Genomic DNA, 15551 nt, shown 5'->3' on the forward strand with positions numbered 1-15551 from the left:
TCTCAAGAATAGACACCAACATGTGGAAAAGGACCGTCAGCTCAGGAAGAACAGGGTACACATCAGGCTCCATCGGCCAAGCCACATGTACTAGGCCAAAACCATTCCACAGAGACAAGTGTCATGGGTAGAGGAAACATCACGCTTCGACATGTCACAGTGGGATGCCATCAGCAAGCAGCCTGCAGAACCTGGGAGAGGCCAGGCAACTCAACTGACAGGTACAGAACTCAACGTGCCCGCACCCTGCCTTCAGCCAAAACCTACCCTTCCTCTTTTCAGAAGCAACACCCGACCCAAAGCAGAAACCCCAGCTCCAGTTTCATCCTTGCCCCTCATATCCTTCGTGTGCCTGAGTCTGGTCCATTTGGTCTACTCCCAGGAATCGTTACTCCTGTCCAGCCGCATTGCCTAGGTCCATCAGTCACCACCTATCAGGCAGAGCACCAGCTGTGCCCAAAGTTCTCCTACCTCTCCCACTTCCCCTTGCTAGGCAGCAATTTTTAAAACATAAATTTGATATTATCTCCCTGCTTTTATGTTGGCCACAGGAGAAAGACCAAAATTCTCAGACTAAGGTATAGCGGCAATGGCCAGCTGACCACCAAAGACTTAGTAGAGCTCCTAGAGATCAAATTCCCAGCCCAAGACCAGTTCTGACCAACAGAGGTGAGCCATGATGTGTGGCTTCTGGGCTGTGATGTTGAGCCTCTGAAGCGACTTCCTCTTGACTCTCCTTTCCCTTCTTGCAGCAAACTCAGAGACCAAGTATTGAAGACAGTAGCATACGATGCCAAGGGTCCTCTAGTCACTGCACGGAGGCAAGCTAGCCAGGAAAGCCCCCAACCCAGAGCAGGCTTCCTATGATTACGAAATGAGCCACTGAGAGGTGGGTTGCTATTCTCTACTGCCACTCAGCCTCACCCACGCTCAAGGACTTACGGTCCCCAGGAGTGAGCCCTGCCAATTTACCTCTTCCTGACAAATATCTTGCTACAAATCCCTTTCTGGTCCCATCTGCACCAGGTGAGCTGTTCTTTGCCACCTGCACCACTCTTCTCCCATGCCTTTGGACATGCCCACCCACTGCCCACACCCCCTTCTCTACACCATCTGCCTGGCAAATTCTTACCAACTTTCCACAATTCCACTTTATAGCAATGCTCTGAATCCCTGCAGCTTCTCCTAGGCCCAGAGAGTCCGTCATTCACAGTGTGGCATCTTTCCAGTATGTCCAAAGCACCCTCCATGCTGGACCCTAGCCTGAACATGTGTGCCCAACCCCAGTGTCCAGGAGCTGGCCAAGAAGGGCACGGTGAGCCTCCTGCAGGGGTACTCTCCACATCAACACGGCACTGCCTTCAGAAGGAGTAGTTCCAGAGCCTTCTCACGCTTTTAAGGAACAACTAATGACAAGTGAGTCCTAATTTCAGGTTCATCTTGGACTAGTCAAATTTTATTTCCTGATTTCAGTCCATTCTTTCTTGAAAAATAAGGACAATAATATGAATCCTTAGGACTACAGACTTGTGACGAGTGAAGGCTCTCTGAAAGAGTAAAATCTGACCCATGCGTGACCCAATGTTCATTGGCACACAAAGCTTACCTAGTTAAAAGGGGAGGGGGTTATGGAAGAGAAGTAAAGACATCACATGCCAGTCAGGGTGACATGACCAAGGGAAGTCAGAGGCCAGGGCTGGAATGGCCCTGACGTCCCCCAGGTTCGCCTGGCCACGTGTCCTCCCTTGCTCCTGTGCCTCTTGCACGCCGCTGGAGCACACAGGCGTGCTTCTCTGTGTAAAATGTGTGCCCCACCAGGCCACACGCAACCGAGGCAAGACCGCGCCTGACTGATGTCTGTTCTCCAGCACCCACCACACACAAAAGAAACTCAGAGAAGGTTTGATGAAGAGTGAAGGGATAAATACTCCAGGAAGCAGAGGCTCTAGTCCCACACACATAAAGCCTTCCTAAGACATACAATTAGAAAATTAAATTAATTAAACAGAAAAATAATTCATTGATTAGAAAGCCAAAATTAGATTAAACAGTATTAACATTAAAATGGGTTTATATGAATATGATATTAATATAACATACATTACAAAAATATAAAATAATAATTTAACATAATATTTGTGCTATATTAATATATTAAAATGTATTTCAAAAATGCCTAAATTCACCTTGCCTTTCAAATGCAATCATCAATGAGATATTGCTGGCCCTGCATATGTATTTTATGTGGTTTTCAAAATTCGACCCACAATGCGACATACTTTCCCATGTGGCTGTAAATTTGCACCCCAGGATCCCCATATGTGCCCGTGGTCCCCTTTCTGAAACCTGTCCCTCTTATCACAGGCTTCAGGAGCGTCACTTCACTCCTTCTTCACACATGCCATGAGGGTGAATGCAGTGAAATGGTGAATGATTGTGTAACTAGATGGCAAACGTCTACCTGGCTGACCACTGAGCTGACCACTGACTGCCCACAGATCTGCCCCTCACGGTCAGTCAGAACATTCACTGTCAACTGACCTGAAAGGAGGCTGAGGGGGCCTGGCACATGCAGCCAGGTCAGCCAGTGGGAAATGCTGCACTTGGGCAGGCTGCAGGGCACCCAGGGCTGACCCACAGAGGGACAAAGTAGAGGCCAGACAATCACCAGTCTCTCCCCTGCCTCACACCCAAGAGCCCCCTATGACCATTCATAAAACGTTCTCTTACCAGGAAACTGAGCCACTTCTTTATTCTTGATGAACTTCTTGTCAGATGCTAAAAAACAAAAAGAAAAAAATTCAGACACTAATGAGCTTGGTGGGCGGTTCACAGCAGCGAGGTGTTCAGGTTCTAGTGCGGGACCTGTGGCGAAAGGAAGAACTGGAATGTGACCACGCTGACCAGTGCAGAGAGAGGTTAGGGCCAAATGAAGTGTGGACCCTGCTAAAAAGACCACCACGCCTCCTCGTGCAGAAATCCACGCCAACACTGTCGAGCCTGCTGAGACCACAGGGCCACTGGCAGAAGCCTGGTCCTCTTACTTTTCTTCCTCAAGCAGGAAAGCATGTTACTATTTATTTACTTATCTTCACCCTTTCCTCCCACAGCTCGGGAAGAGGGTCCCTCCAGTTGGACAACTGGGTGGACGCCACACACAGAAAGCAAATATGCTCACTTGACACGGTGGGTACTTTTGGAAACGTTAAAGGTAAAATATTTGCTCTAAAATGAAAAATTCTCCCATGGGAGATGAGTGACTTAGGCGCCACCTGCGAGACGGAACACGGGCTGCACACAGGCATGGCACCAAGGGATGCAACGACCTCCCGCAGCTGTGCACCTGGCCTCCCACCCGCCTGGGTCTCAGTGAGTCATGTCACTCTGTTCCCAATGTCTGCCCCCAAGTGCACCAGTGTCAGAGTTGCCATTGGCACAATTAACACAGAAATGCTGTTGCCAATGAGCGCTTGGGTTCAGTTGGGTGCAGGAGCCACTTAACTAGACCTAAGCTGCTCTGGAGACCTGACTTCTGGAAAGAGAGACCACACAGATGTGCCTGAGCTCTGAGAGCTGCCTTCAGGGGGTCACGGAGGCCATCAGGAAGGCAGAGTGCAGACTTGGCTACCAGCAGCCTTGGCGAGGCTGAAAGTGGAGTAGAGGAAAAGAAGAACAGGAACCCGGAGTTCTGAGGGAGGCTGGTCTGATGCAGCCATGTGCCATCAGAGGCCACCAAGCATGAGACGTATTCCCGGAGCTGGACGGTCAGGAGAGCACGGCCTGCCCACAGAGAAGACCAGCCACGGAACACAGCTAATGTGATTTGAAGGCTGTTCAAGAGCTGTCCTCAACACTTGTTGAAAACCTAGTTTTTATTCCAACTTATTTTTGTGCTGCTAGAATATCTGGCAGCTGCAAGCTGTGGACTGAGACGTCAGGCTAAAGCGTGTGAAGACAGATCAGCATTTGGTTTTAAAGCACAGTTACTTTGAGAAAAGTTAGAATGCAACGTTAGCTAGTGTTGATTCTTGTGTGCTGTCCTACCTAGGATGCTGATTTCCCTGTGTGCCAGGAGGTTCTACAGGAAACCAGCAAAGACAGTTATCAAGCCTTTACAGAGACAGAGATTAAATCCAGGGGTGGTCTGCACCAAGCAGAGCTCCGACAGCAGAGTGCAGGCCCTCCCCATCCACGGGGCCTGGAACTCTGCAACCATGACGAATCCCATTATTCCTAGAAGAATTTGTATTTTCTGTATTTAAAATGCTTTTCTATTATGACGAAAAAAACTGGAAAACAAAGCAATCCAAAACAATGGAAATAAAAATCATAAACCCTACTTGCCGTGGTAAGTTGTAAACTAAACTAAGAGAAGCCACAGGGAACAGCCGTCCCTGGCACTGCGGGCTGCGGTCCACCTGCAGCTGCAGACATGCTGCCAAGGTGACATCTGCTCTCAGATAACTGACACTCACCATGTCCCCCTCTAGAGGACACAGGCTCTCCAGGCACTGCCCCCAAGATGCTGTCAGCCCTCTGCCCACTCCTACCTGGGCCGGGGAATGGCCACACCAGACCTCCATCCCTTCCTCCCCGGGGGACACTGCAGCCTCTCTGAAGGCTGTCACCAGACTCTGCCACCTGCCGCCCTCTTTCCAGGAGTCATCTGCACGCCTCCGGCCCAGTCCTCGCTCCTGCCCATCCTACTCCTCTCCCTCCCTCTACCCCACTGAGGCACCCCAGAGGGTCCATGGGGATGGGAGGGAGGAGGCCAATGAGGGGCAAAGGAGAGGCTGGACTCCCAGGCCTCAACCTGCCCGCCCCCTCTTCAGCCAAGCAATTCCCTTCTCCCCTCCTCTCAGGATCAGGGCTCCCTGTAATTCCCTCCTTGTGGAAAAAGGAGATGCGGAGCTTCCTTTGACTTATTTTTAGATGACTCCAGGCTGGGAGAGCTGCCCAGACGGGACGTGAGCTCAGCACACTCCCCACTGCCCCACCTGGCCTCTTCCACACGCCAGGTACCCTTCTCAACACCGACATCACAAATCTCGAGCCACAGACTTCAGTCACGTTCCACTCAAGTCTCGTGCTATCCAGGACCCCTCACACCTGGCCCTGGCTCTCCTGGGCCCCTGGCAGCTCCGTGGTCTTCACTGTTTTTGTGAACCTTGCACTTTCACAGGGTACGACGGGTATTCCACAGTGTCCTTCAGTTTCCACGTGGCTGATGCTTCTCAGGAACAGACTGGAATTTCAAATGCTGGGGAATCCACAGAGATGGTGCGTCCCTCTTGCAATGTTGCCTCACCCTGGACAGAGACCTCGGTCACCTGGGCAGGTGGTGCTGGTCATCTCCTCCTCTAAAGACTGGAGCCAGAGACCTCAACCTTACCTCTCAATAAGGAAGACTGAGACCCAGGGAGGCCTCATGCTCTAGGCCTTGGGGCACTTCAGACTGCAGACGATCAGGTCAGGGACGCTCACTCTGCACTCAGAAGTGACGGGGACTAAAGTGGCTAGAAAACGGGAAGAGGCTGGAGGCTCTCGGGGCCCGGCCTGCAAGGCCCTCGACGGTCTGCTCCAGCTCAGTTTCCGGCCCTCTGAATCGATACTCCGTGGCTTAGTCCTCCAGCTTTACTCTTCTGCAAAGGCTCTTTACTTTCCTTTGTCTCTATTTTCACTGTAAACCACCCAAAAGCTGGCAACAGGATAGAACAGTCCTTGGATCATTGGAGAAAGGGAGACACGACATCGAGAGTTGGTCTGGTTGTCCTTCTGCACTCCTGAGTGGCAAGGGACAGCTGAGCCTCTCACAAGTGTTGCCTGTGTGGATGTGGAGTGACCGCCCCCCCCCCCCCGCAGTCATGAGGCACCTGCGGAAGCCCTGCCACAGGAGGTAGATGACTTTCGGGGTACGTGGCCCTGGGAGAGTAACCTGCCTGGTCTCTCCACTCAGATCTAGGGAGCTGATGCCACCATCAGGGACAGAGCCCAGGCTGGGAGGAAGGGAAAGGACATGAACTACGGGGGCACAGCACCTCCTCTCGCCCTGACCCCGGCCCACCCCTGCTCACTCAGGTCCCTCCTGGAGAGGTTTGCCAGTGCACAGACCTCATGCCTGTGCTGCCCACACCGAGTGCTGTTGGATTCTAGACATTGGTACCTCCATTTTGGTTCTGGGACTCAGAACCAAAACTTATACAGCTGCCAAGAAAAAGAAACGTAAGATACTCTGTTCCCATAACCCCGCCCTCTAAAGTCCCTACATATAGAAATCTGTTGATACCCAGCCATCTACACCCAGGGTCAATTCTAGCCTGCTGCACCCAAGGTCATTTCCAGCTTGCTTTTATTCCTCTATTCAAGTGACTCTGCCTGTTGCGCCTGGCAGAGGGCAGCCTGTCTGTCTGTCATGCTCTGTCAATAAACCTTTGCTTGATCTCAGAGACATGTCCCCTGTGGATATTTGCACCAGCTACCCCAACACTGACCACTTTGTGCATCTCCCCTCCCACATAATAACTTCAGCACACACGATACTGGGGGCTCTTCCAGGCTCCGGTGTGGCTGCAGACTGTGGACACCCAGTGAGCTCACAACCCTCCAGCCTCACCTCTTCACAGCCCGGGGCTGAACCCAATGACCCTCCCCATGATGCACATCCCCCCACACAGAGCTCAGAGCCTGGCAGGCAAAGGTCAAAGCAGGCAGGCTCTGCCTGAGGGCGGAGCAAGTGCCCTGCACACAGTGAACAGGGAGGGATGGGAGAGAGAGACCAGTTACTAGTGAAAGGCGCCAGGCTGGACGAGGCCCCCCACTGTGACCCATGTCTGAGGCTGGAGGAAGGAGGAGGAGACAGAGGAGGACAGCACAGAGGACATTTAGGGCCCGGAAGCTCCTGCGTGTGAGAGGGGGATTCAAGTCATCACTCCTGTCAAGACCCACAGATGTCCCACCCCAAGCGGAAGCTGAGGGTGAGGGCCTGGCGGTGTAGGTGCACTGGTAGCAAGAGTGCCCTGCCGTGAGAGGTGTCGACAAGGGGAGGCTCTGTCTTTTGTGGGGAGGGAACTCTGTACATTCTGCTCATTCTTGCTATAAATCTGTAACAACTGTCCCCCCAAATCTAGTTTGTTACTGTTGTTGTTTTTATTATTTAATAAAAACTAAGAACAGCCTCTTTCAAACTCTTCTCTACTCATAGTCGGTGCTATTATGTAGGGACAAGCCCTCAAAGACAGAGAGGACTCCAACCATCCTCCTTCTGTCCTCAGAGGCTGGCTGGCAGGCTGCAGCAAACTGCAGGGATGCCCGGTGGTGGAAGTTCTCCTGAACATCTAACCTCTGCGATTTTCTGCAACCTACTGTGCTTCTGTTTAGAAAAACTTCAAACATATATTTTATTAATTTTCATGATTCCTAGTTATAAGGAGGATTTTGAGCAAGTGAGACATCTGATACAGCTGGAGAAGTTTTACGACCATCTTTTAGCTGTCCTCACACGTCAGAACTGAGCTCACAATAGATGAGGTATATGTTCTCCACTGAAAGGACACTTCCAAGGGCACTGACGGTGGGCAGCTCATAAAGTGGGGCTTAAAAGACGAGCAGCACCTTGAAGGGCAGGCTCTGAGCCCTGGGGGCCGAGACACTGGTGGTGCAAACGGTGTGCAAAGACAAGCACAGGACCAACTGTACCCTAAATAAATGGGAGCCCTTCCACCTGGACCCAGAACATCAGAGGAGGGAGTCGGAAGCTATGCTCAGCACTCACGAGGCTCCATGAGCACAGTGCCCAGAACAGCGTCCCGACGACATCGGACACCCTAACCAGACCTGGGAATGCAGAGTGCAAAGCCAAGGGGAACTGAGGGCACCCACAGGGAGAGTGCCTGCGTGCCCCGCTGGGCCCACACAGCAGGAGCATGCTTAGAGCTGGAGGAGGAGGAAGGGAGAGTCAGGGAGACGCAGCGGCTGTGAAGCTGGAGGAAGGAGCCATGGCCAGGAAATGCCAGCACCTCCGGAAACGGGAAGAGGAAAGGAAGCAGGTTCCCCTGATCCCCGGACAGGGTCACTCCCCAAGAAAGTGGATTATACCCATGAGGCCACGTCACACTTCCGCACTCCAGAACTGTAAGTGCCTGGCATCTCAGGCCCTGAGGCTGTGCTAACTCATCACAGCAGTCACAGGAAGCCGACAAGACAGTGCTGCAGTCCCCTCCCTCCTACTGGAGAAGCACAGCGCCTGGACGGCACAGCCACTGCTCCTTCTCGAGCCCCGTGTTCAGTGCCAGGCCATAGCTCAGACGCATTCAAATAAACCGAGGAAAGTAACTACCCTGGTTTATGACTGGAAGGACTGAGGCTTCAAACTCTCTCTTCAAACACAAGGTCATTTGCCCAGAATGTAAATCAGAGTTCCAAATGAGAACCGTGGGCCAGGATCGGCCCCACTGCCTTGAGGGCTTTCCTCGGGTATTATAAGAATCTTATTGTTTTGTTTTGTTTTGAAACAGGGTCTCACTAAATTGCCCAGGATAACCTCAAACTTGTGATCCCCCTGCCTCGGCCCCTGAGTACCTGGAACTGCAGGGGTGGCCACCACACCCACCCGTTGGGAGTATGTTATAGTACATGAAGCTCTCTACCAATCAGGGAGGGCCTCAGTGAGCTGCTGGACTTCCCACCAGGAGAGGAGAGGGGGACACTGCTGTGTGGTCTCCAAGTTCCCTCCTGGTCTGAGCTCCAGTCACGTTATGGTCATTCATCCTTTCTTTATCCTTATGATAAAAATGGATTGAAGTCTGCATTTGAAAGGGATGAGAACTTAATATGCTGTTGGCATTTTTATGTGAAATATGCTGGAAAATTTCACAAAAGTGTGTGGAGAAGCAGCTGGGAATCGTTTCTGGGCCGTCCATGTTGGTGAGCATTTCAGCTTCACTATCTGGTGTGCCCAGTAATGGCATCAGCAGGAGTGCAGACACACTGTGAGCTAACCAGGTGCAGGTGCACCCAAGCAGGAAGGCCCTCACTGGAGCGGGAGACCCACACAGGTTCCTGAGCAGCACACACCAACACAGGCTCAGAGAACTCAACAAGTTCCAAAGGGAGAGAGACAGGAATGAGGACTGCCTTACCTCTGAACGGGGTTCCTGGTGCACCTGAAGATCCCTCTCTCATTGACCATCTCGACAGCCTGGCTCTCTCAACAGCCACAACCTTCCTCAGCCGAAACTCCACGTTCCTGGGATTTCTTAATTCCCTTCCAGCTTTGGCTTCACCTCACGCTCTCTGCATCTCCCTTTCAGGGGCACCTTCAGAAACTCTGTCCCTGGTACAGTTTACCCAGTCTGCAAGGCTCCCTTTGAGACCTTAGTGGAAACCTCAGGTGTCCATTAACTCCCGCGTTCTGCATTATCCCGGCAGGTCCAGCTCCACGGGCATAGGCCAAGTCGCTGCCAGCTTGGGCAGCAGCTCAGGCCTCTGCACTCATGGCCGCAGGGGCCTTGTAGTGCCTGGGCAGCTCAGCATGGCAAAACGACGTCCTGCCCCAACCCCCAATGCAAGTATGGTGCTCCATGATCTCTTTTCAGAGGAACTTCCCATCTACTCCCCCAACCTGAGATGGGTGCAGTCATGCAATTTCCTGAGACGCCATCAAACCATCTTTCTACCCCAGCTGTGTAAAGTGCTTGGAGTCTCTTTAATGGCTATAATCTCATCAACAAGAACACCTTCCTTGGCCCCATTTTTACTGACAGCAGCCAGGAAGCACAGGAGCAAGAAGAGGAGCCCCAGGGAAGATGCCTGATCCAGGGCCGTCTCCAGTGACCCCTCCAGCCACCCCCTAGTGACCCCTCTAGCCACCACCCACTCAGTCTGTTCAAACTAGGATAGGCCAGTTAGGTCAGTTCTCACAACCCAGTCATCCCACCTCTGAATATTCCTGCATGGTCACGGGAACTTCAGGGAGACGCCTCCTGTCCTCATATCCACCCACAACAATCACTGAGATAAGGAAAGTTGCCCCAGAAGCCCATCCTCTGAGGTCTTTGCCAAAAAAACAGATTTTATAAACCCAAAGGTCACTTGGGTTTATTTACCCTCAGAGACCAGAGAGAGTACATATCAAATATCTCCGCTCTGAAAGGAGGAAAGAGAGACTCAAGATTCTAGGAAAGACATATGCTCAGCAGTAAGGAAAGGAAAGAGAAAGGAGGTGTCCTGAACATGTTTTCTGGAATTGTCTTATTCTTTCTAATTCAAAGACTCTGGTTTCAAATTCAAGCAAACCCAGCAGGCCAAAGCCAGTCCCACTGCACAATCCAGATGACACTGAGCTCTTGGCCGGTGGCTGTGGTCCTCCCCGGGCAGCTTCTGTGTGGCCACAGCACAGAGAGCGGGCAGGGAAGATGAGAGGAGTCAACCCATGTGGGTCACACAGGAGCCCTGAGCATCGGGACCAGAAGAGGGTTTCTAATTCCTCAGCCTCCTCTGCCCAGCTGGGGTCCCTGGGCCTGGCCTGAGTTGGCACTGTCCCTCCACAGCGGGACCAGAGTCCTGCTACATCTTTTGGATGCCAGGGGGATAAGAAGCAGAGGTTCTTGATTCTGTGGTGCTTTGTCACCTCTATCACCAAGACAAGGCTGGTAATTACTCTCCTCTGAAAAATGAGAATGATCTCCTGCAAGGTTGTACTCATGAAAATAAAGATCAAAGGAAATGTCCATAAAGGTATTTTATGACCTAGACATGTTTGAAGTGTTATTACAACAGATGGCTCAACATATGTTTTATAAAAGTGTTTAGAAGGACAAAACTTTCCTATGTTCATATAAAAACAAGACCAGGGTGACTCCACATCATGTACAACCACAGGAATGGGAAGCTGCACTCCATGTATGTATGATGTGTAAAATACACTCTACCAGCATGCATATCTAAAAAGAACAAATAAAAGAATGAATGGATGAGAAAATAAAAGAAAGGCTGAAGTAGAAAAGGTAAACTAATGAATTTTCTGATGTCTGTACAAGTGGCCATCAGAATAATCTCCTGCCAAGATGATGAAATGGAACTTTCACTCTACAAATAAATAGTGGAGCTCAAAGAACAACAATAAATTATGTGGAAGTTCATGGGATTCTAAAAGTAGCCAAGATGTGCAGGAAAAGGCGGAGGAAGGACAGGAAGGTGAAGACACACAGGGTTTTGCCTGTGTGTTTCTCTAAGGTAAAGAGTTGCCTACAGAATATTCTCAATTAAAAACCAAATAAACAGCAAGAAACAAAAGGCAGAAAGGAGAGTCTTCCACAAATGGTACAGGAGTGATGAGACATCCCTGTGAAAAACAGATAATTCCGAGACTGGACCACAAATAAAAATTAACTTAAAATAGGTCCTGGACACAAATGTAAAACACAAAACAATCACTTTTCTAGAATAAATCAAGAGAGCTCTCTGAGACTTTGAATTAAGTGTGGAATTCAGATATGGTATGGAAAGAATGAACTCTGAAAAGACAAAATTGATGAATTAGACTTCCAAATTTAAACTTCTGTTCTTCAAAACACAATGTTAAGAGAATGATAAGCCATGCATTTGGGAGAAAAAAAATGTAAAAGACATATCTAACAAAGCATTTGTACCTAGAATTCACACAGAGTTCTCAAAAGTCAGTCAAAAGAAACCACACAAGAATAAAAGCAAAGGTAAGAGGTATGAAGAGACCTGTCCTCAGAGGACAAAGGAGCCAGGAAAGGTCTCCCCTGCTGGTCACGAGGGACATGCAGACAGAACTCTGGGCTACGGAAGCAAAACAATCACTAAATCTCTTCCCTGGCCACACAAACTGGGGCAAGACTGGTGCTGCTGAGACCTTCACCCACCACGGGTGGGAGCAGGAGTTACAGCTGCTCAGGAAAAGCCTGCCGCTTCCTTACCAAGGAAAACACACGCATGCCTGGTGACCAGCGGGCCCCCAGGTACTGACCCAGCCTCAGCAAGAATCTTTTCAAACTTGCCCAAAGCTGGACCCAGAAGTCCTTCCACTGGAGGCTGAATAAGCAAGCTGTGGGACCTCCAGATGGCAACCGTCCTCAGCAGTGTGAAGGAATGGGCCACCAGTGCCTTGGCAGGACGGCTGAGTGGCACATGTGTCGTGGGGAGTGAAGGGAGGTGGCCTCAGGTGGCACGCACTGCAGAACCCCAGCTGTGGGGCTTCCTGGAGGTAGAAAAGCTCTGCAGGACAGCAGACAGACAGCAGCCATCAGATGGGGGGGTGACCACAGAGGGCCGTTAGTGGGCAGCTGTGGATGTCCCCTACCCTGACTGTGCAGGCAGTGACAGGACTGTTCCCAGAGCCTCTGGAACGGTGCTCTGGAAGGGGTGCACTTCACTGTCCTAATTCATAGCCTAATTTTAAGAAAGAGATAAGTGGCCCAAGAGGAGACTAACAGCACGAAGTGTGCGTGGGATGAGGCCTCCCGCAGCTGGGAACTGAACAGAATGATGACAATGATTGAAAGCTGCCGCGAGGGTCCTTGATGACCACCAAAGGTGGGCAGCAGCAGCACAAGAACAGTCCACTGTGGACAGACTGAGGGCACCTCCCCAGCCCAGCCCTGACAGCTAGAGGGCACAGCCTCCTGCTCTGGGCAGAGGTGACTACCAGAAGCCACTGAGCGCCTAAAATTATAAAGGGGACATTGGTGACAGAGCTACAGAAAGGCTGACTCTCAAAATCTGATGAGGAGGCCTGACCAGCTCCCTCCCTCAGCACCCAACATTTGCCTAACTCCTCAAGTTGCAGGGTCCGCAAATCATACCTCAGAAGTGGTGCTGAAGAAAACAGTGCCAGATCATCAGCTCTGGAGGGGACCCGTGGGCTGCTGGTGGCGTTAGCAAGGGCCTGTGTGAAATGCCAACCCGGCCATCTCTAGGAGCCCACAGTTCCTGGGGCTCTAGAGAAGCTCCATTATCTGAAAACCTCGATGCCAGGGACAGCACTTGCCCTGACAATGCTGAGGCATCCGAGCCTGGTGCAGGAAAGCCCAAGCAAGCTCAGCTCTGCTCCCTGCCCACGTCAGATCAGGAGCCACATGCTGGAAAGTGAGGGTCGCTCCTGGGAGCACACCTGCAGCAAGAGCCCCAGAGAAGACAGTCCAGGGGAGCAGCAAGGTGCACACCGCACAGCGGCTAGAGCCACTCTGCAGAGAGCCACCACCAGCAGCCTCAACCCCGTGGAAACATCACGGCAACACAGCAGAGACTCCCTGGGGCCACATGGCAACAGACTGACCTCAAGCAAGCTTTTAAAAAGAAGAAATTGGGATTGACCCCAGAGACCTCATATACCTGGAATATTCACTTTTATGAAAGCCAGCACTTAAAGAGGAGAGATCCATCAGCCTTTGCTGTAATCGCATCTTATCAAACCATCCTCCTAAAACCACTCAGTTTGGAATGCAGCAACTGGACATGAGTGGTCAACAGCTTGAGTCCTAATCCCCACCTCCAAAATAAAGCACCAAAACCTTTTTGCAAAATTCTTACTTCCTTTTAAATCTCCTGAAATTCTTTCTGAAACATTTCACAGAAGCACCAGACCAGAAACTCAGGCACAAGATGACACATTCTTCCTGCCACTTTTTTAGGGGTCACTACTTGGGTTCAAATTCCAAGTTGTAAATGACAATCTGATCCTGCAAAATAGGTGCCAAAAGGAAATGTTGCTAACGGTTCACTAGAAGGTAGACTTTCCCTAACCTACAGTACAAGAGGCCAGAGCCAGGGAGAAAGGGGGCAGCAATGACGCGCTCCCTATGAAGACCTCTTCAGTTACAAGTACTCTGAAGTTATGTCAAGACTATTTTAAGTGTCTATTAAGACAATAAATTACTCTTCTATGCATATGTTTGCATTCAAAAGAAAACTCTTTTCCTCATCTATAGGATAAAAGAAATGAGATCTTTTAAATCAAAATCCTTACATTTGTTATCAAAAATATTTACTATGAGAATTATAAGAGTCCAATAAATATTATTGATAATGCAAAAACTATCATTAATTGAAAAAAACAGTGTAAACACAACACAAAAATATGCTTCTAAAAAATCTACCTGCTCCTAGGAGTCCTTCCTTCACGGATTTACTGCCATCCTGAAGGCGAAGCTGTAAGAATCTGAAGCCATGTGCATGCTCCCCACTAAGGAACAGCCCTCCTTATGGAGACTGTGAACCTCCAACACTGAACCTCTGGACTCTCGCGCTAACTCTAGCAAGAGCAAAGATTCCCCTCCAGGTGGCAATGAACGTTACAAACACCAAAGCGGACTTCAGACACTTGACTTTACCCATCAGTTACTAACTGTGGTGCTACTCCTAGCTTACCCCTCCTTGTAAGAGGGGCTGGAAAGTGACTGGGACCCTTCAAGACTACAGAGTAGATCCCCTGATGCCTGAGCCTAAACATAATTCCAGCCCAAAGAAGTGAGAGACAAAATCCCCCAAACAAAAACCAGACCCCAAGGAGGAACAGGCAGAGGGAAACTTCATCCCTCCCCCGGCCCCTACCTTGACATCTACACATACATCAAAAATAAAGAAATCCCATAATTAAAAAAGAACTACACACGTAAGGACGTGCCAATAAAAGAGGGAAGAGAATCCACTTCAATTGATGCACAAGTCCAGGACCTCTGAAAACATGAGGAAACAGGCAAACACCTCTCCCATCAAAACTCAGAACCCTCCAACAAAGGATCCCACAAATACAGAAGTGGATGAGAATCCAGGGGAAAATCGTAAAAAATTGATTATTAAATGTTCTATGAACTAAAACAACATCTAAGAAAGGAATTAAGAGAACAAATGAGGAAATGAAAGATCACTTCAACAAAGAAATAGAAACAGTGAAAAGAAACCAAGCAGAACCCTTGGAAGTGAAAGACACAGCGTCAAATTTAAAACTCACTTGAAAGCATTGCCAAAATAGAACTTCAGCCCTTAAAGACAGAAACTCAGACCTTCAAGACAGGATACATACATTTGAGTACACAGAATACAATACAAGAAAAAAATAGAATATATATGATTGGAATGTACAAGAAATCTGGAACAACATGAAGAGACCAAATCACTGGGAAAAAAGAAAACATGAAGATACAAACTAAAGGCACTGAGAATATTTTCAATGTGATTGTCCCAGAAAACTTTTCCCACTTCAGAAATATGATATAGACATCCACATATAAGATCCATACAGAGCCCCAAAGAGATCTGACCAAGAGAGAAGATATCCAAGATATATCATAATCAAAATGCCTAACAGAAAATGAAAAGTAATATTAAAATCTGCCAGAGAGGAACACCAGGTCACATTCAGAGGCACACCAATAAGACTCACTTCTGATCTCATGCAGACACTAAAGCCAAGGAGGGCCTGGAACCAGAGAGTCCAAGAACTGAAAGAAAACAATGGCCAGCCAACATTGCTGTGGCCAGCAAAGCTCTTTCATATTTGATGGGGAAATAAAAACTTTCATGTTAAA

The 15551-nt window shown here is 49.6% G+C and overlaps 1 protein-coding gene across 1 annotated transcript in view; it reads right to left on the reverse strand.

Annotated features, from left to right (window-relative positions):
* Nucleotides 1-15551, reverse strand: part of Dcdc2c (doublecortin domain containing 2C) — an 88631-nt gene that overhangs the window by 4044 nt on the left and 69036 nt on the right. The window contains exon 10 of the mRNA XM_078029726.1: nucleotides 2731-2778. Coding sequence (XP_077885852.1) covers nucleotides 2731-2778 — 48 coding nt within the window. The remainder of the gene's footprint in view (nucleotides 1-2730; nucleotides 2779-15551) is intronic.

The sequence above is a fragment of the Ictidomys tridecemlineatus genome, chromosome 12, assembly GCF_052094955.1.
Source record: "Ictidomys tridecemlineatus isolate mIctTri1 chromosome 12, mIctTri1.hap1, whole genome shotgun sequence".
Classification (NCBI taxonomy): domain Eukaryota; kingdom Metazoa; phylum Chordata; class Mammalia; order Rodentia; family Sciuridae; genus Ictidomys; species Ictidomys tridecemlineatus.